Source organism: Lucilia sericata, unplaced genomic scaffold (genome assembly GCF_015586225.1).
Source record: "Lucilia sericata isolate MDLA Ls3-8-SP2 unplaced genomic scaffold, ASM1558622v1 Contig000007F_arrow, whole genome shotgun sequence".
Classification (NCBI taxonomy): Eukaryota; Metazoa; Arthropoda; class Insecta; order Diptera; family Calliphoridae; genus Lucilia; species Lucilia sericata.
The window spans coordinates 365,069-390,365 of NW_023994048.1; the positions used below are offsets into that span (position 1 = coordinate 365,069).

Genomic DNA, 25,297 nt, shown 5'->3' on the forward strand with positions numbered 1-25,297 from the left:
TTGACCTTTGAACTCCACATTTTATGGGTTAAGAATGTCCGAATTGAATAAAACTTGGAATATATATTTTATATTATCTGGTCTATAATACTCTGAAAATACTTTGTTTAAAATGTACAACAGTAAAAAATTAATACGTATTCTCTAATATATTACAAAAAAATGCGATTTTCCCGAAATCCGCCGAGTTCAAATCGCAGGTACAGCTAAACTGTAAGAATTATTGATCTAATTTTTTTACCGTTTTATTCCCTTATCTATTGTCCATAAATCCCCATGAGATCTTCTAAAAATTTTAAAATTTGTTTAACTAAGTTTCAAAAAAACTGAAATTGGAGATTTGAAACGGCCGTTGAAAAATTCAAACTTTTTTAACCATAGCCGAGAACAAGTTTGCGTTATCGTATAAAGACAAAAGCTAACATTCTAGTTATTATAGATATATTTTAAGTAACAAAATGTTTTTTTACAATATTTCCTAAAAAATGTTAATTTTTTTGTCACATTTCGAATTCATGTGCTGTGAGACACGTTAATGGTCTGGGGAATTTGCAATAACTCTGAAAGTTTTCAACCAATATTTATGTTTTATATCTTTCCGAAAAGCTTATTATGTGTACATTGCGATTCCATCACAATACATTGTAAAGTTTATTATTAAGTGGCAAAATTTTAGCAAAAACTGAAAAAAAATCGATTTTTTCCCCTTGTAAATGCACTTGGAAACTTTAGTGCCGTTGCGGCACCTGTTAACGTTATCCTATCAGCCTAATTTTTTGTATGACATAGTTTTACAACCCATAGAACAATTCTAGAGGGGGGACGGGCAAAATTCGCAACTTCGTTTTTTTGGAGCACTCTAATGTACATACATAAATATGTCACTAGTAAGCATATTAGACTATGCTATCAAATCATATGTCGTAAATTTAAAGTGGATTTCAGAAGGGCCACCTATGTATGTATGTACATATGAACTTACCTTGTCATTTTCACTTATAAAATTAAGAAGAAAATATTTAACATCTCATGTTAAAATTGCCTCACTTTGTTTTTCTTCCACAATAAGGATTATGTTGAATACGTGACGTATACGTAATATGAATTTTTGATGCCACAACTTCACCATGAAACGTTAAATATTTTCTATTTATAAATTTCTTACCAATTAAAAAAATCACAAAAAAATCTATTCGTTAATATTTTTAACGAAATTTTACACTTAAATATATAGGGTTTTCCATTAAAAATGTATATTTAACAAGTGAGAGTGTTATATTCGGCTGTGCAGAATCTCATATACCCATATACTTCCCTATAAACATCAGGGTGATGTTTGAAATATAGTTTAAGTCAATTATGGACCAATCTCTATTGAATTAACAATATATTAATTTAATCGCTCTACTCGTATGTATTTTTAATTCACTCATGAGCGTAAAGGTCCGTTCACACCTATCAAATATTTGACGAAAAAAGACGTGACCCCTAAAAAATCCACATATTATTTTCCATTAAATATATTTTTATTTTCACAATCATAATATATCGTTAAAGTTATCACTTTAGAACGTCTTAATAATTTGTTTCCACATTATTTGCTATAACAAAAATCATGTAAGATCAAAAAAACATTTGCAAAAAAATAGTGGTTACGTCTTTTTCGTCAAATATTTGATAGGTGTGAACGTAGCTCAAGAGTAATTGTCTGAAGGGGACCTTATTTGGCTTATATGAAACTTATTTATGTCGAATTTCATCGCTATACTCGCACTTTTAAAACAGTTATACCCGTTAAAGTTGTTTTTCGGGGGTCCACTTGTATGGGGGGTAGGGTCAATTATTTGCCGATCCACATAAAATTTGGTAGAGAGATTTTGACTCGCATATTCGTATTTTTAAGCCAGTAATGAGCGTTAAAGTCATTTTTTGAAGGGGCCTTATATGAGGGGTAGGGTCTATTTTGAACCGATCCACATAAAATTTGTTAGAGAGGTTTTGGCTCGTCAGGGAATTACTTATGTTAAATTTCATTGCTATACTCATATTTTTAATCCAGTAATGAGCGTTAAAGTAATTTTTTTGAAGGGGACCTTATATGAGGGGTAGGGTCAATTATGGACCGTTCCTCATAAAATTTGGTAGGGAGATTTTGGATCATATGAAACTTATTTATGTCGAATTTCTACGCTATATTCGTACTTTTAAAACAGATATGCCCGTTAAAGCTGTTTTTCGCTTCCCCACTTCTATGAGGGCTATCCGAAAACGCGGACCGATATTGCAAAATTTTCAATACCAAACAAACCTTATCTATAAGGAATATTTGTGGAAAATTTCAACCTTCTACCTTTTTCCGTTCGGACTCTATTGTGCTTTTAACAGACAGACGGACAGACATGACTACATAGATCATCTTAGAATATAATGAGGACCCAGAACATATATATACTTTTGTGGGTATATGACCAATATTTCGATGTGTTACAAACGGAATGACAAAATCAATATATTCTTCAATTCCCAAAAAAATGTTTTGAAAAATCCCAAAAATTGTTTAGTTTTTGGCTATAATATCCATACCAGGAGCCAAGATTTTGCACTAAAGTTGAATTTTGCTTATAAATATGAGTTTTTTCGATGAACCTGGTCTCCTCGGTTTATGGACCGAACCGAAAAATATTTTGTAGTGTATAAATAAAACATATTTATATCGAATCTTTATTTCTTAAATATTTATGTACAATTAAATGATTTTCGCAAGTGGACTACATATGGGAGCTATGACCAATTATTGACCGATACAGATCTAGTTTAGTATATGATTTCTATTGACATTTTATTTATATCTGTATAATTTAGTGGTGATGACGATATTTTGGTGGGAGATATTAACGTTAAATTCATTTCCAACTTTTGAATGGGGTCTATGCGAAATTTTGTATCCATTGCTATGATTTTGAATATAATTGATCCCTGGGCGAAAAAAATAATTATATTTGGTAGTTTCTGAGAAAACTACTGTAGAATTAGGAATATAATAATTTTTTGAGAGGTAGTCTAAAAATTGTAACTTTTTACATTGTAAACCGATTTTCATAATTTGAATTTGGGATTTCTCTTGCTTAGTTTTAACGTGCTTTAGGCAGATAGTCAGACGGATATACATACATAGCTACATTGACTTAGAATTTCATAAGGACCCGAAATATAATTGTTGGGTCTCAGATGAATATCTCTAGGTATTACACACACTAGTGGTTGTAAAAGGTATAAAACGTACTTTTTTTTTGTTTTAAATAATTTAGAATATTTTTTTCATTTTTTGAATACCATTTTTCCAGAAGTTACAAATATGTACTAAAATACTAAATAACTTTCAAACAGTTGAATTTCTTAACAAACAATTAAGGCGTATACAATAAATACATACATATTTATAGTGTTAAGAAACAAGTTTTTTTGAGTCAGATAAAATTCGATACAATTCAATATGTTTATGATAAGAAAACGGTAATTCCAGCTAACAATCACATGTGGCTTAAAAGTTGTTTAACTGCTACGTCATTGTTTACCTAGGTAAAGTAAGAGAATTACAATAGGTTCTTGTTTTTGCCAAAATGTTTCACGTTTATTACTTTATATTTCTATTATGAGTTGGAATCATAATTTATTTAATACTTCGGAATCTTATTATAAAAAAAAACATAAATGTGTACTATGTATGTATGTATTTCTTATAGAATAAAAACTTCAAAATTACTCTTACTAATAGTAGCAAATATTCTCATTAATCAAGTTTTTTTGTATTTTCTTTAATATAATTCAAGAGCCGGCGACATTTAGAGTATAAATAAAAAGTTCTAAGGCGAATATAGTTTAGTTTTTTGGAAAAAATCATAAATACAATAAAACATTCTACAATTTAAAAACGTTCAAGAGGATGAAGCTTTTGTGCTTTATAAGTGTTTTAGCTGTGATTTTGGCCTGTGTCTTGGCTGAAGATGAAAAGATTGTTGAAAAATTAGAGGAATCTTCAACTGTTGCTGTAGAACCTTCAACTTTGATTGATGTAGATGCCGGTGTTAAGGCTGATGGAGATGTAGTGCGTCAAACTAGACAATTTCGTACATTTGGTCTTGGTCGTCCCTTTGGAGGTGGATTCTATCGACCAAGACCTTACTATGGTGGCGGTTTCTATAGACCAAGACCTTTCTATGGTGGTGGCTTCTATAGACCTAGACCATATTATGGTGGTGGTTTTTATGGCGGCGGTTTCTATCCCTCTCCCTATTATGGAGGTTTCTATGGTTAATTTAAGTAATACATTGTGATGTTAAGTGGATTAATTTTAAGTATTTTAATTTAATTTTAAGTGAAATAAAAAGACTAAAAATTAAAAATATAAAATTAGAGTCTTGAATGTCTTTAACTAGTGAGTTAAAGGAAAATTTGTTCTATATAGCGGTTTGGATCAATATTTTTTTTTAATATATTATGAATCACTTTATTTGTTCCAATGTGACAACAAAGTGTTATTTTTTTTCTTTAACACAATGAGTATTCAATTAATACATTGATTGTTTCAATCATCGACTTAATTGATTTGTTTATATATTTTCAACTAAGTTGTTTAATTCATTTTGATGTGAAAATGTGCGTGATAAGCCTAAAATAAACGATTAAAGATATTATGAATACGTAGTTAACATTTTATCTTATTAAATATTTAATTTATACAATTAATAAATAAATTAATTAATTTAAAATTTTTGTTTAATTATTGAAATTAATTGTTTTGATTATCTAACTAAGCATCTTACGTCTTTTATTTAGTAATATCCCTCACACTGGTTATTTCAACCTGTTGTCTAAGCTTCATTGCCATTCCCAATCAACATTTCTATAAAATACACATTTCTGTTTAAATCTTGTGGCGTAGGACGCATTAAATAGCTGTATAATAGGAAAACTAAAGAGAAAAAATTCATTAAGTTCTAATTTCAATCTTAAGCATTGAAATGCTAATAGAGGTAGGTGGTGGCGGTGATTGTTAGGTTAGCAAACATGTTGGCATTAACGTGACAAAGAAAGTTAATAAGGGAGGTTAACAATGTCAGTCATGTACCCGGTCCGCCTGCTTTAAAGTACGTTTTCGTCTGTATTTAATATATTGTTGTTTATGTTATTTTTCTTGCAAATTATTTAATTTTGCAGCGCTTTCCATAGCTGCTGGCAGGATATGTCCGTCCCATATAGTATTTTCCTTTTCTGTTCATATTTCGAAAAAAAAAATCCAAAAGAAAACCAAAGAAAAGTTGTATTTATTTGCACGCTTACTTATCTGATATATCCTGTTGTTTTATACATTAGTTCGTTAGTTATTCCCTTCATTCATCTTTGCCTTGTTATAGGATTTTTGCTGGTACCAAAACAGAAAAAAAAGTACAGCGAAAAAAGTCGAGAAAGATGCTTGCTAATTTATATGCGTTTCAAGTTTTAATTACGTGATAAAAATGCAGAAAAAAAGTATAAAATACACAATGAAAAAAAGAGGAGCGCATATAAAAAGTGAACTTTAAAAGGGCGTCATTTGAGATGGATGTTGATGGACAGTATAGTTTCCTTTTCGTTTCTCTCTGTCACACTCACTCATTCATCATTTACTTTCTCTTGCATTGTAGTACACAAAACGTTAGATGCCATTTAGTAAAGAGCGCAAAACTGTACCGTGAGAGTTGTTACTGTGGTCAAGTCGATGAAAATAGGTTTATTCGGTCTAAATTGTTTTCTAATAGTATTAAAATAAATCGTGGGATTTATTATACCCTACACCACTATAGTTTGTAACACCCAAACATATTTATCCTACACTCTTCCTTAAAATATAACAATCGGTTCAGTTATTTTCTGAGCCGATTAAGTAATGTCCGTCTGTCTGTCCGTCTGTGTGTCCATGTAAACCTTGTGCGCACGCTACAGGTCATACTCTTCTTTTGATTCAAGGAAAATGGTTAAAATCGGTGTAGGGTATCATATGGTCGACTTGCTGTCAATAAACTGTTGTATGAAATAAATCAGTTTATAGAGATCAGTCCATAATCGAGGCAAGAGCCCATTAAATAACACTGATGTTAATTTTCTAACTTTTCTATCTGTTTTAATTTAAAATAGATTCTCGGAAATTAATTTAAAATACATGTAATACATCTACATGTAATTATATAACGTGACTTATTTTCGTCCTTATTAATATGAAATTCGTAAGCATTAGGTTGACCTTTTGGAGAAGACCTTTCCATGGGTCTTGGTTAAATTAGGAGTCGAACTGCTTCTTTGATCAAAACATTTATAAAGAATTTATAAAAAAATATTAAAAAATTAGATTTATTTGCCAAAATTCTAAAATTCAAAGGTTTACAAAACGTAATTAGCATGAAAAAATATTAGTAATTTTTTAGTCCAGTTCCTTGTATCCATTTTTTAACCCACTGTAATTATTTCAATTTCTCTATTTTACTTTCCTCATGATTTTTTTATTATTTTGGTTTAAATTAAATAAAAAATAAAAAACTCTATAAAATATGTAAACAACAAATCTGTAACAACATAAAGGCGTTATTATTTTAATAAAAAAAAGTACAAGTAAGCGTTCTATGTTCGGCTCAGCCGAATTTTATATACCCTTCAATATGTGTCTTAAAATAAAAGTGAATACGTATTAATTTTTTATCATACACAAACATCCAACCCTGATTCTACCTTTAACTTTGGCTATAGTAGGGTTCTATAGTTGAAACGAAAAGTCGACTTTTTGCATTTAGTTAAAAGTCGACTTTTAGACTTTTCGACTTTTAGTATTTTATAAATGGTCGACTTTTCGACTTTTTCCGACTTTTCGATTTTTTTCGACTTTTGACTATTTTCGACTATTTTTTTACTTTTTTCAACTATTTAAGAGTTTTGACTTTTTCCCACTTTTTTTTACTTTTTTCTACTATTTCGAGTTTTTTCCGGCTTTTTTCGACTTTTTCCGACTTATTTTGAATTTTTTATGACTTTTCAACTTATCGACTTTTCGACTTTTATTTACAAAGTCGACTTTTCGACTTTTTTCATAGACGATAGTCGAGTTATCGACTTTTTTGGAACAAAATAGTCGACTTCGACTTTTCGACTTTTTCGACAAAAGGACGATTGTTCGATTATTCGAAAGTCGATTTATAGAACCCTAGGCAAAAAATTTATACGCAATACGAACTAAATAAAACAACATATACCATAAGAATGTTTTTGTTTTCATTCTGTATACATCCATGGGCTGTTTCGAAATTTTGTTTATATGGACCGATTTTGGTTATTTGTTGATCATTTTTCGAAAGCATGTCTGATAGAATTATTCAAAATTTGGATCCCGGAGATATCTCAGCACATGTATAGACGGTAATCATTAAATCGACTTTGCTATCTACATATAAAGATTCAGGGTCGCAAAATTATACATATTTTAGAAATTACAAAAGGAATGATAAATTTATATACTTCTCACGAAGCTTGAAGGGTATAGAAATCAAGAAAATATAATACTTCATATTCAACAACATAAATTAAAGCGAATAACTTGGTGGTAAAATAAAAAAAAATCATACAAACGTTTGTATGGTCTTCGTTAAAATAGGATTAAAAAAAATCTAAAGACTGATGATTCATTTTATAAAATGTGGGTTTATATATGAAAGGGTTAATTGGTGTTTTTTACGCTCTCTTTGTATTTAATTAGGGCTTTAGTGAAAGATATGAATGCAAAATAAGAGCAAATATTTGAACAACACTAGTTGAAAGATGTATTAGTTTGTGGAAGGGTTTTCTGAGTGGACCTACAGTAAATTAGCTAAGATATCGTTTAATCCTAATATTATATTATAAAAATCTCTTTATAAGTTTTTTTAATCGCCTAAATGGCTGGATAGATTTTCGTGGAATGATATTAATACTTACACAGATTATTGTCTATTTTAAAACGAAACTGCATAACTACAAACTAGATATAAAAAAGTACTTGAGATGTATTTTTACCTAATTTAGTTTCAAAAGTACATATGTACATAAGGGGAGTTTTGTGTTTTCTCTTAATATATTATCTACAGGACATACATTTGAAATATCAATATATGAAATTATTCAAATGTTATTAAATAACATAAATTTGGAAACTTAAACTTAAAGAGATAAACAAGTATGAAACATAGACGGGCATGAGCGACCACATGATACCCCATACGAGTTAAGGATATACATAAAATGTGATTTATTTTCCATAATAAAGCATTTATGTTAATTATTATTCCTTGGTTCCGTTATATTTTAATCGTTAAAAATTTGTTGAAAAAGGCTTCATTGAGGCGGGGGGCAAATATGGACCGATACACATACAATTTCTTGGATGAATTTATATTTACATATTTAAGCTGAATCGCGATAGAAGTGCTTACAAGTGAATTATAAACATTCAAGTCGTTTTCTAAATGGGGCTCAGGGTCAAAATGAGGCTCAATTATTACGAAAATCGGCCGATTTTTGTCAAGATACTTTATTGGTGTAGGGTATAAAAAGGAAACGTTTCTTAGTTATCTTTTATAGGAAAAACTTTGATTTTTTTAAATAATTAATTAATTTATATTTACAAATCTACATAATAAAAGTAAAAATCTATAATAAAAGTAAATACGACATACTACGATACAACCCGATTGTGAATTGGACAATTATTATAATCTAATAAATTGAAAAAGTTTTTGTTTGGGAATCTAAAATATGTAGATGTATGTTTTTTATGGTGCATCGTATGGACTCATGGGTAAGATATTTACACGTTTCAGAATCGATTTTTTAGCGCATATTTTTGCATATTTTACCCATAAAAGTATATTTTTGCATGATTTGACTTAATACACATATTTTCTAGTATTTAGAGCAATGTTATAGTTTTTTATTCGATAAAGCATTACATTCTAAATCGGGACATATAACCGATAACTTTGGATTTCATGAGACCAATGCATTTTTGTCGTTTAGAAACAATTGGAAGAAATGTATCAAACTTTGTTGTTTGAATTTTTTTGATACCAAATGTGGGTTCATGTTATTTATTGGTTATCTGAACATAAAACAAAATCCTATCAAACTATTTCTTCAAACTATGACATGAATCAACTATCAAAAAGAAATCTTGTTGAATGAATATTGATTACTTAATTACATTTTCAGTCTTTTGAGGTTTTCAATTTTAAAAAGTAATTAAATCTTTTAGTTTTTAGAGCACATTTTAGAGCTTTTTACTTCATATTTTAAGCGCTTAAAACATTTTTTGGTTTCCCCGCTTATAAGTTTTATGTACATATATCCATTTTATATTCTAAGTACATCTTATACTTAAAGAAATTTATTTTCCGACGCCTTACAACAGTTGTTACAGCATTCACGTTCGCGAGAAGGGTATATTTATGTATATAAGATTATAAATTTCTCTCAAACTTGAACGCATTCGCTGCGTAAACTTTTTTACCTCCAGAAAATGATTCTGAGCCGATTGGTATACGTTAAGGTGGGTGTAGGACCAAAATTTTTGGCTGTTACAAACATCAGCACATCTGTAGTGGTGTAGGGTATAAAAACAATTTTATTAAAATATACTATGATGAAGGGTATAAAATATTTAGCATAACTGATTTTAACACTGACACCTGCTTAATATCTTTATATATTCCTTTGGCCAAATATATAAACAATAAGTACATAAAATAAAAACTAAATTATAATAAAGTATTATGAACAAACCATCTACATATATTTCTGAAAAATTTTCAAATTTTAGATGACAATAACAAACTTTGTACATGAATTTAACTATTGTTGTAATTGTTAAAATGATGTACAGTTTGTTGCATAAGAAAATTACTATCTACATAGAATATGTGGTATTTTAAGTTTGTACTGTATTTGAAATAGCTCTGTAAGAGAGATATAAAAAATAGTACTATACATATGGGCAATTTCGTGTCAAGTGAGCCAATTTTAAAAAATTAAAAAAAAAAAAATATTTGTGGAAGCAGTGAAGAAATAGCTATCTAAACTTATTTGGACAATTTTTACTAGGACCAATAGATGAAAATATACACTTGACACGAAATTGCCCATACTTATGTATGGGCAAGGTCGGTAATGTCCGACACAACTACTTACTTTAAAGTATTCTTATAATGACTTACATATAAACAGATACGTAAGAACCTATTTTATTTGATCGCGCGCTAGCAACTGTTTTTTACAAACACAGAAAGAAAATAGTTTTTTCAGTGTGAAAAATACTATTTGACGCACAATTAAATAACAAAGCAGTAGTGTTGTACGTACAATAGCGATCTAACGAACAAGAGGTCCAGGTTCGTATTTGTGTGAGCATTTTTTGGGCATAAAACAAAACAACTTTTTAACTCCTTATTTGTAAGTAGTTATTTGTAAGTACTTGCCACTTTTCTTAATAAATGGCACCAATATTAGTAGATTTTTTAAATATTTTATGATATTGCCTACAAATATACATATTTGATACATCAACTAGCATTAAAATTACCTTAAAAATACCAGGAGAGAAATCAAGCCTTTGTAACCATAAACTATTTGCTATAAGCAAATTCTACTGTAAATATTCAACTATTGTGTGAATTTCATAATCTTCTTTTCTTTAACAATTGAAACAGGCACAAACATGCTAAAGCAGCAGGTATGTAGGTGATCTAAACAACAAATTTGTACCGATTTGTTGTGTGTAAATATGCACCTGGTGCAATTTTAACTTTTTAAATTAATTTTTAACAAAATTAAATTTTCTTTTTTTCTTCTCTTGCCAAAGAATAAATGCTTTTTCTAAATAGAGTGCATTGAAAGTGTGTATGCAAATTGTTGTTAAAAAGTATTTGAATATTTTAGTATTTATTAGAGAGAAAGGTGTATGAGAATGTTTTGAAATAGAAAATGCTAATAAATAGTTGTAAACAATAATAGGTATCAGGCACGGAAAATTGTAATTTTTAAAAGGATATTAATTTCTACAAAAAAGGACTGTTTTCGATTTAAAAGCACTAAAAAACAAAAAGAGCAACTCATCTGAAGCATGTAGAGAAGACAATGAAACTTTCTTTGCCATTATCAGGCTTTCGTGAAATTAGATCCAAATATTTTGTGAGTGATATTATTCCGGATATAACACTCCTCACGAACACTGATTGGAAAATTCTTAGGGATTACGTCCAGGAAACTGAGTTTCTGAACATCGGACGATAGTACATTTAGTGAATACTATATAAGGTTTTTGTTTTTACCAACAAAAATTTTCCATGAAAAGGTGCGCACAGCAGGCCCAATAGCGGTCTTGGTGTATTTCTTCGTATTTGATGTAAATACATACATACATCCTCCTATCAACCTAACCTAACCTATAAAATAAATGTTTATAAAGGAAAAGAATTAACATACTTGAAAATTCCGGAGAATTAATTAGGCTATCGCTTGTGAACTAGGCTATTGACTAGTATAAGGCTAATGTCAGAGTGGGCGCTACACCACCATCAGTGGTGATAGAGGGTATATATAACTTTGTCATTCCGTGTGCAACACCAAGAAATATTCTTCTGACACCCAAAAAAGTATATATATTCTTCATCCTTATGAAGACGATTTAGCTATGTCCGTTTGTCTGTCTGTCTGTGTAAAACACAGCAATAGAAATTTGGTATTGAAATTCAGTAATTCACGACATAAATAAAAAATTTCAGACTACCTCGAAAAAAATAACGTTTTTTCCCCATTCTTAAGTAGTTTTCTCAGAAACTACATTTTTTCCCCAATTCTTAAGTAGTTTTCTCAGAAACTACCAAAGATATTTTGATGAATTTTGTCACACATTATTTTTTTGTGCCAGGGATCAAGTATGTTCAAACTCATAACAATTCATCCAATATTTCCCATAGCCCCCATACAAAGGTGTATATTGCCGGAAATTAGTTTACCGTTAATAACTCCCTCAAATATATCGGTATAAACACAAAATTTTGTACTACCAACGTAATACTCAGTCGGTCCACAATTGGTCATAGCTCCCATATAAGGTCCACCTACAAAAATATTTCATTGATAAATAAAGCTTTTGTGATAAAATTCGAGCTGAATATATTTTGTGTACATACAAATCATTTTACCAAATTTCTTTTCGGCTCGGTCCATTATTAGTCGTAGCTCCCATATAAGGCCCACTTCTGAAAACCACTTAAACGCACATATTTCATTGTCAAATAAATGTATCTTGATAAAATTCCACACAAATATGTTTCGTCTATATATGAATCACTCTACGAATAGGACCATACATATTTGGTCATAGCTTCCATATAAGGTCCACTTCCGAAAATCACTTAAACGCATATGTTTTTATAAAGCTATCGGTATAAAGTTTAACTTAAATATGTTTTGTGTACATAATACCAAAATCAAAATTAATGCTTTATTTTTAAAAAATAATCCACATTTTTAATATAACTATTGGTGTAGGGTGTCATATGGTCGATCATACCCGACTGTACATTCTTACATGTTTGTTTATAAGAAAACAACTTTTCTACTAACCAATTTTGAATAATTAGTGAAGCATGAAATATGTATATGACTAAATGTAATATTTAGAAAAATAATAATGAAAATATAAGCGCAATTAAATTTCTCTAGAAAAAACATATACAATTGAAGCCGTTAACAAAAATTTGAAACGTCACTATGATGAGATAGATACCTTTCTATTCCAAAAAACATAAACTAAACAACTATAAAAAAAAATTGGAAATAATTTAAATAAACATAAATAAGATTAACTCGAGCCGAAACTAAAACTCAAGGAAGTTTATTGATCTTTGTTATTATGAATAAAAAATATCATTATTTAAACAATATAAAAGTTTTTGAATGGATGATTCATACCAGACTCTCATTCAACTATAACTTGTGCGTGTTTCAAACTGGTAATAAAAAACTAAAGTCCAACAGACAATTGTTGACATTTTGGTGTGATCCGCAAATGTAAACAAATAATGTTAGTTCTTTTTTTGTTTTTGCACAAAATTTCTAATTTTAGGGGAGATTCCACATTTTTTTCTCAACAAACACGGAAGACAGTGTAACTACGTATTATTTGAATATTAGAATGTTTAAGCAAATAAACTTAATAAAATCATTTTAATAGTTGTCGAACTAGTTTCTTTTGGGGAGTAAATAATGAAAAGTATTAAATTTATTTAACAAAAAAATAAATATTATTAGCGATACAAAAGTTAACAAATCTTTTGAATTTAAGACGATTTGGGCCATTTTGGCGTTAGTTTCTTTATTTTCATATATATTTTATTTTGCTCTTTTATTACTTTATACATATACAGTATGTAATATGTATGTATATTGAATGTAATAATTTCTAAATTCTTTAAAACCCGTATTGGCAATTTATATTTCTTAAAACATTAAAATAAAATCTTTATAGGCTCGTCCAAACTGATGTAATCTTTTTATCAAGAAATCTCTATAAAGTCTTGTAACATTTCTTTAAATTAATTCAGAATACTTTTTACTATCATTAAACAAAGTTCTGTAATAAATAAATAAAAATGAATAAACTATTTTTAACAATTTTCTGTGTTACTATATTGGTTTGCCTTTTACAAATTGTGACTAGTGATGAATTTGAAGGAGCTGAGGAAAATACTGGATATATAAATGATTTGGACGTGCTTAATGAACCTATAGATGAATCAGATAGGACTCGTGTTGTTCGTCAATTCATTGGTGTACCTCGCCCGATTTATGGTGGCTTTCGACCAAATTATGGTGGTAGAGGTGTAATTGTAAGAAGACGTCGTCCTTTTGGTCGTAGAGGTTTCTATGGCTGAGATGATTTATGTACATAAGTGTTATAATAAGTTAAGTTTAAATAAGACCAAAAAAAAAAAAAAAATTTGAAAAAATAAATATGTATTTAAAAATTTAGATAAAATAATGTTTGTGTATTTCGTTTAAATTGTTATAAACAGGGAAACCAAAAAAAGTGAATTTTAAAGATGGGGGTATATTGACTTTGTCATTCCGTTTGTAACACATCGAAATATTCTGGATCCTTATTGAATTCTAACACGACCAAGCCATGTCCGTCCGTCTGTCCGTCTCTATTTCTAAGGTTTGTTTGGTATTGGAAATGGACGATATCGGTCCACGTTTTCAGATAACTCACATACAAGTGGAGCTCCAAAAAAAACAGCTTTAACGGGCATAACTGTTTTAGAAGTACGAGTGTAGCAATGAAATTCGACATAAATAAGTTACATATGAGCCAAATTCGTTCTACCAAATTTTTTGAGGATCGGTCCATAAATGACTCTACCCCCCATGTAAGGTCCACTCGAAAATGACTTTAACACGCATTACTGGTCTAAAAATTCGAGTATAGCGATGAAATTCGCTGTAAGTAAGTTTCTTACGAGCCAAAAGCTCTCTACCATTTTATTTAGCTTCGGCCCATAAATGACCCTAGTTCCCATATTAGGTCCCTTTTAGAAAATGACTATAACTGGCTTAAGAATGAATACGTGACGAAATTTGACACAAATAAGTTTTATGTGAGCCAAAATATCTCTACGATAGAGAATCGGTCCATAATTGACCCGCCCAAACAAGGTTAAGAAAATGACTTTAACGCTCTTTACTGGCTAAAAAATAAGAATATAACAATAAAATTTAACAAAATATTGTTTTTCGAGAGCCAAAATCTCTCTACCAACTTTTATGTGGATCGGTTGATATTTGATCCTACCCCCATATGAGGTCCTTTTCAAAAAATGACTTTAACGCTCATTACTGACTTAAAAATATGAGTAAAGCGATGAAATGCGACACACGTAAGTTTTATACGAGCCAAAACCTCTCTACAATAACACCGAGAAATATTTATTTTAGACCCAACAAAATTATATATTCTCGGAAATGGATTTAAATAATTGGTCATAGCTCCCATGTAAGGTCCATCTCCTAAAATCACTTAAATGCACATAATTAATTAAGAAAAAAAGATATCGCGATAAAAATTGGCATAATACAGTCCATAATTGATCATAGTTCTCATATAAAGTCCACTTCCGAAAGTCCACACTACTATAGTGTGGAGGGTATTATGTGTTTGTGCTGATGTTTGTAACAAACAAAAATATTGGTCCTACACCCACCTTAAAGTATAGCAATCGGCTCAGAATCAATCAATCTGGTTTCATGTTTGAAATCCAATAGTTTAAAAGTTATTTCAGAAATGGAAAAATTTCGTAAAACATTAAACGCCGTTTTTCTCGAATGTCTTTTTTAACTATTTTTGTATAAATAGCTAAATTTTGCGCATTATCATTTCCAGTCAGTAACATTTGTTTTCGATTTTATTCATTCTTTTATTTTATAGAACTTTTATAATATTTGATTTTTATTATGAATTTATACATTTTCTAAAATAAACAAATATGTAAATATTTTGCGTCACGTTATGCCAATTTTATTGTTTCAAATTCATTGTAAACACATCTGTTATTGATCGATTACAAAATTTCGCTTACAAAAGAATTAAATAATCATAAATTAAGTCAATTTAAATAAAAAAATATATTTCTTTTAATAACAATTTGGTTAGTTTTTTTTTGGTATAAAAGGTTTGTTTGAACTTGGAAGACAGTTTAGAATAGTAAAAGTTTTCGTAGTAAACATTTCTCTAAACGAAATGCGTGAAATTATATTAATATTTTGTGTGGGCATTTTATTTCGCCATTTGCAAGTCATTGCTAGTGATGAAGTTGAAATTAAAGACCAAGAAGTGATACCTCAAATGTCAGCTAGTGAAGATCAGCCTAATGATTTAGTTGTTTTGGAAAGCAAGGATAATGAAGAAGTAACGCAAGTAGAATCAGCTGACGATCAAAATAATATAGATGTTTTAGAAAGTGAAGCGAATAATGTTAAAACAAGCGCAGAACGTGTGGCTAGAACTGTAATTTATCCAGCGCCTTTGATTTATCCAGCACCTTTATATTATCCTCGACCATTCTATGGAGGTTTTCGTCGTCGAGGTTTTGGTGGCTTTTATCGCAGACGCGGTTTTTATGGTCGCAGACGCCGCCGTTTTGGTTTCTATGGTTAAGAATTAAATATAATGGTTTAAATCGATGTGTACTTAAGTTTAAACATACGTAAATTATTTAGATTAATAAAGAAAAATAACTGAAATATGTACTGTTATATTTTTATACTTTTTAACTGATATTTTATGTTTTTTTTTGATTAATTTGATTTTACGGAACATAAATGAGCAGCAATCACGAATTTAGTATTCTTTTGCTATTATGTTTAAACAATTTTTAGGCTGTCAAAATAATAATTCATAAATCATGGTAATTTACGAAAATCGAACATGGTCCACGTATGTTAGTAGCTTAAAAAGTAAGATTGATGTGACCAAAGTAATAAATTTTCAACAGCATACGTTTTTGATCATCGATATGAGAATGTTTTGAGAAAGTTTCATGATCTTTTGTTTATTTCGAATCCCTTTCATGTTTCAGGTGTGAGTATATTTAGAAGAGGCGATTGTTATGAATTTATAACGCATAAATATTAGCCAGAAGATATTGGGATGTCGTGAAAATATTAACTTAAAAGTCTTTATATGAACATTAGGGGAATTCAAAAATATAAGTTGCAGATTTTTCCGAAAAAATGTTCTTAGAAAGTATCTCTCAAAAATGTGGACCTTTCGTCAATATTTGATATTGATATTTAGGTAGTTAGTTAGTTAGTTAGTTAGTTAGTTAGTTAGTTAGTTAGTTAGTTAGTTAGTTAGTTAGTTAGTTAGTTAGTTAGTTAGTTAGTTAGTTAGTTAGTTAGTTAGTTAGTTAGTTTTAGTTAGTAGTTAGTTAGTTAGTTAGTTAGTTAGTTAGTTAGTTAGTTAGTTAGTTAGTTAGTAGTTAGTTAGTTAGTAGTTAGTTAGTTAGTTAGTTAGTTAGTTAGTTAGTTGTTAGTTAGTAGTTAGTTAGTTAGTAGTTAGTTAGTTAGTTAGTTAGTTAGTTAGTTAGTTAGTTAGTTAGTTAGTTAGTTAGTTAGTTAGTTAGTTAGTTAGTTAGTAGTTAGTTAGTTAGTTAGTTAGTTAGTTAGTTAGTTAGTTAGTTAGTTAGTTAGTTAGTTAGTAGTTAGTTAGTTAGTTAGTTAGTTAGTTAGTTAGTTAGTTAGTTAGTTAGTTAGTTAGTTAGTAGTTAGTTAGTTAGTTAGTTAGTTAGTTAGTTAGTTAGTTAGTTAGTTAGTAGTTAGTTAGTTAGTTAGTTAGTTAGTTAGTTAGTTAGTTAGTAGTTAGTTAGTTAGTTAGTTAGTAGTTAGTTAGTTAGTTAGTTAGTTAGTTAGTTAGTTAGTTAGTTAGTTAGTTAGTTAGTTAGTTAGTTAGTTAGTTAGTTAGTTAGTTAGTTAGTAGTTAGTTAGTTAGTTAGTTAGTTAGTAGTTAGTTAGTTAGTTAGTTAGTTAGTTAGTTAGTTAGTTAGTTAGTTAGTTAGTAGTTAGTTAGTTAGTTAGTTAGTTAGTTAGTTAGTTAGTTAGTTAGTTAGTTAGTTAGTTAGTTAGTTAGTTAGTTAGTTAGTTAGTTAGTTAGTTAGTTAGTTAGTTAGTTAGTTAGTTAGTTAGTTAGTTAGTTAGTTAGTTAGTTAGTTAGTTAGTTAGTTAGTTAGTTAGTTAGTTAGTTAGTTAGTTAGTAGTTAGTTAGTTAGTTAGTTAGTTAGTTAGTTAGTAGTTAGTTAGTTAGTTAGTTAGTTAGTTAGTTAGTTAGTTAGTTAGTTAGTTAGTTAGTTAGTTAGTTAGTTAGTTAGTTAGTTAGTTAGTTAGTTAGTTAGTTAGTTAGTTAGTTAGTTAGTTAGTTAGTTAGTTAGTTAGTTAGTTAGTTAGTTAGTTAGTTAGTTAGTTAGTTAGTTAGTTAGTTAGTTAGTTAGTTAGTTAGTTAGTTAGTTAGTTAGTTAGTTAGTTAGTTAGTTAGTTAGTTAGTTAGTTAGTAGTTAGTTAGTTAGTTAGTTAGTTAGTTAGTTAGTTAGTTAGTAGTTAGTTAGTTAGTTAGTTAGTTAGTTAGTTAGTAGTTAGTTAGTTAGTTAGTTAGTTAGTTAGTTAGTTAGTTAGTTAGTTAGTTAGTTAGTTAGTTAGTTAGTAGTTAGTTAGTTAGTTAGTTAGTTAGTTAGTTAGTTAGTTAGTTAGTTAGTTAGTAGTTAGTTAGTTAGTAGTTAGTTAGTTAGTTAGTTAGTTAGTTAGTTTAGTTAGTTAGTTAGTTAGTTAGTTAGTTAGTTAGTTAGTTAGTTAGTTAGTTAGTTAGTTAGTTAGTTAGTTAGTTAGTTAGTTAGTTAGTTAGTTAGTTAGTTAGTTAGTTAGTTAGTTAGTTAGTTAGTTAGTTAGTTAGTTAGTTAGTTAGTTAGTTAGTTAGTTAGTTAGTTAGTTAGTTAGTTAGTTAGTTAGTTAGTTAGTTAGTTAGTTAGTAGTAGTTAGTTAGTTAGTTAGTTAGTTAGTTAGTAGTTAATTAGTTAAAAATAAACTTTGTTATTCGGTGGGAATATCAGTTCCCCAAACAAACAGAGCCATCCTAATGTACATATTAAATATATTTTTAGCTAATATAAGAACAACAAATTAAGTGAAAAATAAAAAAAAAATTACAATATTTCAGAATTAGTGGCAATATTGTGAAAGTTTATTTTGCATATTTATGACATTTTAACAACTTGGCTTATAAACTGATAACAACTGTATAAATATTATAAATATATTTTGAAGAGTTTGATATTTTTTGACACTAGATAAATAAAAATAAAAATTCAAAACTATGAATATTAATGTAAAGTTTTAATTTAACTAATAGCTCTTCGAGAAGCACGTTTATTTAAAATTCAAAATTACACTTAAGTCATTAATAATGTTTAGAAGTCATGTAGAAATATTTTATTAAAATATTCACTAACAAATAAATATTTATGTTGTTTGAAAATTTAAAATAACTTAGTCATAAAGTAATTAACATCTTCAGCTAAGGGATTGTGCATTTTAGAACACATTTCGGAAATAAGTATTTACCAACTTTAATTGAATGTTAATTAATATTTATTTTACACAAACAAATTAAATAATTCATGCATGCTAATCATATTAATTTTTTAAAGATGCGTTAAAATGAAATAAGAATGCAACGAATTTAAAATGCTTTTCAAATATTTTTTTGCAGTATTTGTTGAAAGGAACAAATTTGAAACTTATTGTTATCTTCACATTTTTTTGAAGCATTTCACGGAATATGTGTGATCACAAAAAATTAATATTTATCCGTAATTTTGTAGATTGTTCTTTAAAAGGGTCGCCTAAAGTCAAATCAATATTTGATTTTTAGTAAAATATTTCTTTAATGTTTAAGAGTTAAACTAATATTTACTTCGTGTTAAATGTTCCGACCGTTCTGAAATACTTCCTACTTAAAGTAAAAAACGTACTTAATGTACTCAAGTTTATATAAATATTATTTTGCCTCATACATATTCCGGGATTTTATTATTTCTACAGACAAATGACTTTTCAATTACTTGTTTATGCTTAATATTTCGTTTTCTTATTTTGTATTTGTATTTATACTTTTAATATTATTTATTTTCTTATATAGAATTTTTTGATTTTGTTTCTATTGTAATTCTATTTATTGCCATGATTCTAGTCTATTGTCAATTATTATTTCACAACCTTACGCTAATATTATAAATATATGGTATTATTGGAAAATACGTATTTTGGGGTTAGAGAATGAGTTGTTTGAGATTTTTAGAAATTCTTAATAAGTAGTAATTCATAAAAAACACTAAAAAGTGGTGTTCTGTTATAAACTTTTTTATGGGGTATTAGAATGGCACCAATAAATATATGTTTATGCCAACAGATATGTACAGATGGATAGATAGATAGATAGATAGATAGATAGATAGATAGATAGATAGATAGATAGATAGATAGATAGATAGATAGATAGATAGATAGATAGATAGATAGATAGATAGATAGATAGATAGATAGATAGATAGATAGATAGATAGATAGATAGATAGATAGATAGATAGATAGATAGATAGATAGATAGATAGATAGATAGATAGATAGATAGATATATAGATAGATAGATAGATAGATAGATAGATAGATAGATAGATAGATAAGATAGATAGATAGATAGATAGATAGATAGATAGATAGATAGATAGATAGATAGATAGATAGATAGATAGATAGATAGATAGATAGATAGATAGATAGATAGATAGATAGATAGATAGATAGATAGATAGATAGATAGATAGATAGATAGATAGATAGATAGATAGATAGATAGATAGATAGATAGATAGATAGATAGATAGATATGATAGATAGATAGATAGACAGATAGATAGATAGATAGATAGATAGATAGATAGATAGATAGATAGATAGATAGATAGATAGATAGATAGATAGATAGATAGATAGATAGATAGATAGATAGATAGATAGATAGAGAGATAGATAGATAGATAGATAGATAGATAGATAGATAGATAGATAGATAGATAGATAGATAGATAGATAGATAGATAGATAGATAGATAGATAGATAGATAGATAGATAGATAGATAGATAGATAGATAGATAGATAGATAGATAGATAGATAGATAGATAGATAGATAGATAGATAGATAGATAGATAGATAGATAGATAGATAGATAGATAGATAGATAGATAGATAGATAGATAGATAGATAGATAGATAGATAGAAGCAAAATTTATTCGTGATACTAGGGTTTATAAGAGAATTATTGACCTTCTAGTCATTTCATGAAGGGGACTTTGTATGGGAGCTAGTGCCAAATGAGGCAAGGTCATTAAGAAAATCGGCTGTAATATATAGACTTATACAAAACTAAGTTGCGGCGATTTTTGTAGTGATACTGGAACATTTTACATAATTATGAGCTCAAGAGCCCTATTCGGGGGGTACTGTTGTATGGGGCCTAGGTGAAATAATGCACAGATTTCAATAGTCTTCCTTCTTAGGCCAAATTGTATGTGCCATCAAATTATCTTGAAAATTTCGACTTGTAGCGTGTGCACAAGGTTTACATAGACACACAGGCGGACATAGCTTATGAAAGTGATTCTGGATCTGTATACTTTAAGATGGGAATAGGACCAATATTTTTGGTTTTTTTATGGAAACACTTTAATACTTATTTTTACTCGGGGTCAAAAACCCGTTAGATTTTTCCTTGTTTTACCTGTTCCATCGTTTATGACAAAATTTAATTAAAATCAAAAAAAAATATATTAAGGCCTAGTACTCTATAACTAGGCCCTTAATTGTTTTAAATTAATAGTTTCATTGAAATATTACAAAATATTCAGACGAACAATAATATTTGAGATATTTACAAGTAAAAGTGTTAAAGCATGTATCATATCACATTCATTCGAACATATTAATAATTTAGGAATACTAAAAAACAAAAACATTAAACAATAGATTTTTAATGGAAATAAAAAAATATTAAATATTTTATAAATAAATACTTAATTTTATTTTTCAATAACACAAGACAACAAAATGTTAAAAAGTCAAAACCCAGAGATTTACGTTACACATTCCAAATCCTTTGGCAGAATCCGAATCAAATCAGGTTTCTCAGATATCATGTAAAAAATATGGAAACACCGTTTTGGCCATATTTAAGAAGTAATAATAGTGTGATTTTTTATTTTAGGACACGATATCTCTAAACATAATGAAGAAATTTCGGTTTAGAAATGTATACTTTGGTATCTGGGTTACAAAATTTGTTGGCCTGTGTAATGAGAAAGACAATCAGAGACGTACAAAAACATTGTTTACTAGACGAATTAAATTTACCAGTACATGTGCGATTGTTTAAATTTGAATTAATCGCGTTTCCAATAACTGACCACAAAATACATACATATACCTATATCCAATATAGTATATAAATTTAAATACAAAAACAATTTCTAGATGTTGGTTTTCGCAATAAATATAATTTTGTTTTTCAAAAAATTGTTCATCAAGATACATACATATTAAATTTATTTGCACTAGTGAATCGTAGATACTACTTGCGATCAACAATAATAATTTACTAAATGGATTTGTAAAATCCATATGAGCATTCGTATGTTAATATGTGTGCGTTATGTGCGTGTTTTTGTTATTGTTATTTTGGGAATCACAAACGTCACTTAAAAAATATAATACAAATTCTCACTTTTTAGTACCCAGTTTTAGACAGTTGTATAAAAAGCAAGTTGTTGTCTACAACACTCGTCATACGTAAAACTTAAGGTTGCGAGTTAAGAACATTCTTAAAAAATAAAATAAACCAATTGTCGGTTTATTTAACAAAAAAATTTAATAAATAAACAACATTTTGGAATAGGTGCTAATTTTAATAAAATAACACAAAATGCGCTCTCTATTATTGTTCGCTATTTTGGCCTGCTTTTTGGCCTTGGCCTGGTCTGCTGCTGTAGCAATACAACCTGAACCAGAAACTGCAGTCGCTGAAACTTTATTTGATGTAGACACAGGTGTTGAGGAGCACAGCAATGAGAGTGCCCGCCAAGCGCGTCAATTCTTTGGTGTTGGCTACTATGGCCGTCCCTATTATGGAGGCTATGGCTTTGGCGGTTACCGTCGTCCCTACTATGGTGGTTATTATGGCGGCTACGGTCGCCCTTACTATGGCGGTTATTATGGTCGTCCATACTATGGAGGTTATGGCGGTTTCTATGGTTAAACTAATTTTTCAGTTAATTGTGTCGTTGTATTTTGTAAATATGTAACTGTTTTAGAGTTAAGAAAATAAAATAATATAAATATTTATATTAATAAAAAAAAATTTTAATTTAAACTTTGGATTTTTAAATATGTTTGTTTATTGCAATGAAGTATTGATAACATTGGAGCCAAATACTTACCACGCTCGCTTACAAATAGGAAGTTAAATAAGTACTTACTACGATCGTCTGCAAATAAGAAGTTCATTAAGTAGTTTTGTTTTTGAGAAAATTTATATGTCAGGGCTAAAAAGTAAGTATTTATATATAATATTATTTGTAAGTCATTACTAGACTCCTTCTAAATAATCCAAACTGTATGTAGTAGTCATTGAAAAGTAATTTGTAGAGTAAGTACAAGTCATAACCATGTAAGTTAATAATACCTTTAAAGGGAAGGGAACTCGAGGCAGTTAACCGGACAAACGCAAAACAATTCGACGCAACAAAAGCTGAATTAAAAATATGGGTGAGAGAATCTCATAAGGTCTCATGGAATAATGAAACGGTGAGTAGAACCACAAAGATCCTATGGTATGACATTGATGAGAGCAAGACGAGAAATCTCCTCAAAATGAGAAAGTCTGAAGATAGTATGATGGTATGTAGAGAATGTGTAGAGGACAGTGAAACTCTGGAGCACTTTCTTTGCCATTGGAAGTGATGTTATTTCGGAAATTACATTCCTGACTAGCACCGATTGGAAGATTCCTAGGAATTTCGTCCAGGAAACTGAGTTTCTGAACATCGAAAAGCAAAGCTTTTGAGTTAAAATATTACTTTTAATTTTTTTTGGAAACAATGAAGCAATAGCTATCTGAATCCTTTTGGACAATTTTTTCTAAGACCAATAGGTGAAAAGTCACACCCATTTAAAAAAACCCTGTATGACCAAAATGTCAAACTTTGACCCCCTCTAACTCCGGCAGTACTTGACAGATATTGAAAATTAGTATCTGTACTAATCTTGGTGAAAATTTCATTTAAATCGGAAGACATCTATTTTAAAAGTTGGGTCACTTGACATGAAATTGCCCATACATATAGGTAATATAGTAATTTATCATCAATCTAGTGAATGAATGAATCTTAAGGATCAGTCCGCAGTTTCATTTTTTAGTTATTTGTCATCAAAATATCTAATAACGCAAAAAAAGAAAACAGTTATTTTTTGAGCACGTTTGAAATATGTTTATAATTATTTTAAACAATTAAATGTTTATAACATTTAGCAATAATTTTAAACAATTAAATGTCTACAAAGTTTGGCAATTTATTTAATTTAAATGAGCATTTAACAGATAATCGATACAACGAATACACATGAATCTCACAAACCGTAAAAAAATTAGAAATGTTTTAATTCCATTATTGATTTCAACACCTTCCCTCACTTTCAGAAAATCAATCTATCTGATGTGAGGTAGTCATTGAACCTAAAATTTCTTATTCTACAGTATTACAAACATATCGAAATTCACCAAAATACAGTTAATTTTTGAGCACATTTTAAGCATGTTAATAATAACGCTGAACAATTAAATGTCTACAAAGTTTGATAAGTTATTTAAGCTAAATAAACGTTTAATAGATAATCGCGTCAGTGACTATATGAATCTCATAAACCGTAACAAATTAAAAAAAATTTAATGTACGTGTACATATTTTGAAAACACCTAAAATTATGCCATATTTATAAAATGTATTTATTAATACAATATCAATGGCTTTTTAAAAATATTGACTGTTAGTTATTTAACATTTAAAAAACTTAGGCATTTTCTTAATCTCACATCCACAAATATAGTCATAACAAAATACCCAAAAAAAATTTACTGCTATTAAAACTTAAACTAAATATTTACTTTAGGCAACCAAAAATTTTCCTAGAATGTATTTTATGAATTTTTCCATTAAAACCAAATCTCTGTATCATTATGACAAGAAGCTTGAAAAAGTAGTCAAATTTATTAAGAAGAATCGTTCGAGAAAAAGTTTCACCCCAACTTTTGTATTAACACAAAATGTTATAAACCTGCGAAAGAACATTATTTATGTACATATATTTATTAACTAATATTATATCTTTTTATATTATTTGTATTTAACTACATATGTAGTACATACACTCGGCACAACACACACAAAAAAATAAACTTTTGCTGCGTAATCCCTGTTGACATAATTAAATCACTTAAAACTACTTATGCTTACACTACTTAACCATTTTAGTGGCAGAAATGGTTGGGTGGTTAGCTAATAAAATAAAGCAAAATGGGGAAAAAT

The 25,297-nt window shown here is 28.8% G+C and overlaps 2 protein-coding genes across 2 annotated transcripts; both read left to right on the plus strand.

Annotated features, from left to right (window-relative positions):
• The first annotated feature begins 3,869 nt into the window (after nt 1-3,869).
• Nucleotides 3,870-4,410, plus strand: LOC119602637. The gene has a single exon (XM_037954256.1). The coding sequence runs from the start codon at nt 3,944-3,946 to the stop codon at nt 4,313-4,315; it is 372 nt and encodes a 123-aa protein (XP_037810184.1). The 5' UTR covers nt 3,870-3,943; the 3' UTR covers nt 4,316-4,410.
• Nucleotides 4,411-22,458: 18,048 nt separating this feature from the next.
• On the plus strand, nt 22,459-23,090 carry LOC119602601 (protein suex-1-like). Its single transcript, XM_037954199.1, has one exon. It carries the CDS (start codon nt 22,639-22,641, stop codon nt 22,969-22,971), a length of 333 nt encoding a protein of 110 aa, XP_037810127.1. The 5' UTR covers nt 22,459-22,638; the 3' UTR covers nt 22,972-23,090.
• The last annotated feature ends 2,207 nt before the right edge of the window (nt 23,091-25,297 follow it).

Bases quoted from the DNA above. Each gene is read 5' to 3' on its own strand.
- LOC119602601 (XM_037954199.1), top strand. From the start codon at position 22,639: ATGCGCTCTCTATTATTGTTCGCTATTTTGGCCTGCTTTTTGGCCTTG.
- LOC119602637 (XM_037954256.1), top strand. From the start codon at position 3,944: ATGAAGCTTTTGTGCTTTATAAGTGTTTTAGCTGTGATTTTGGCCTGT.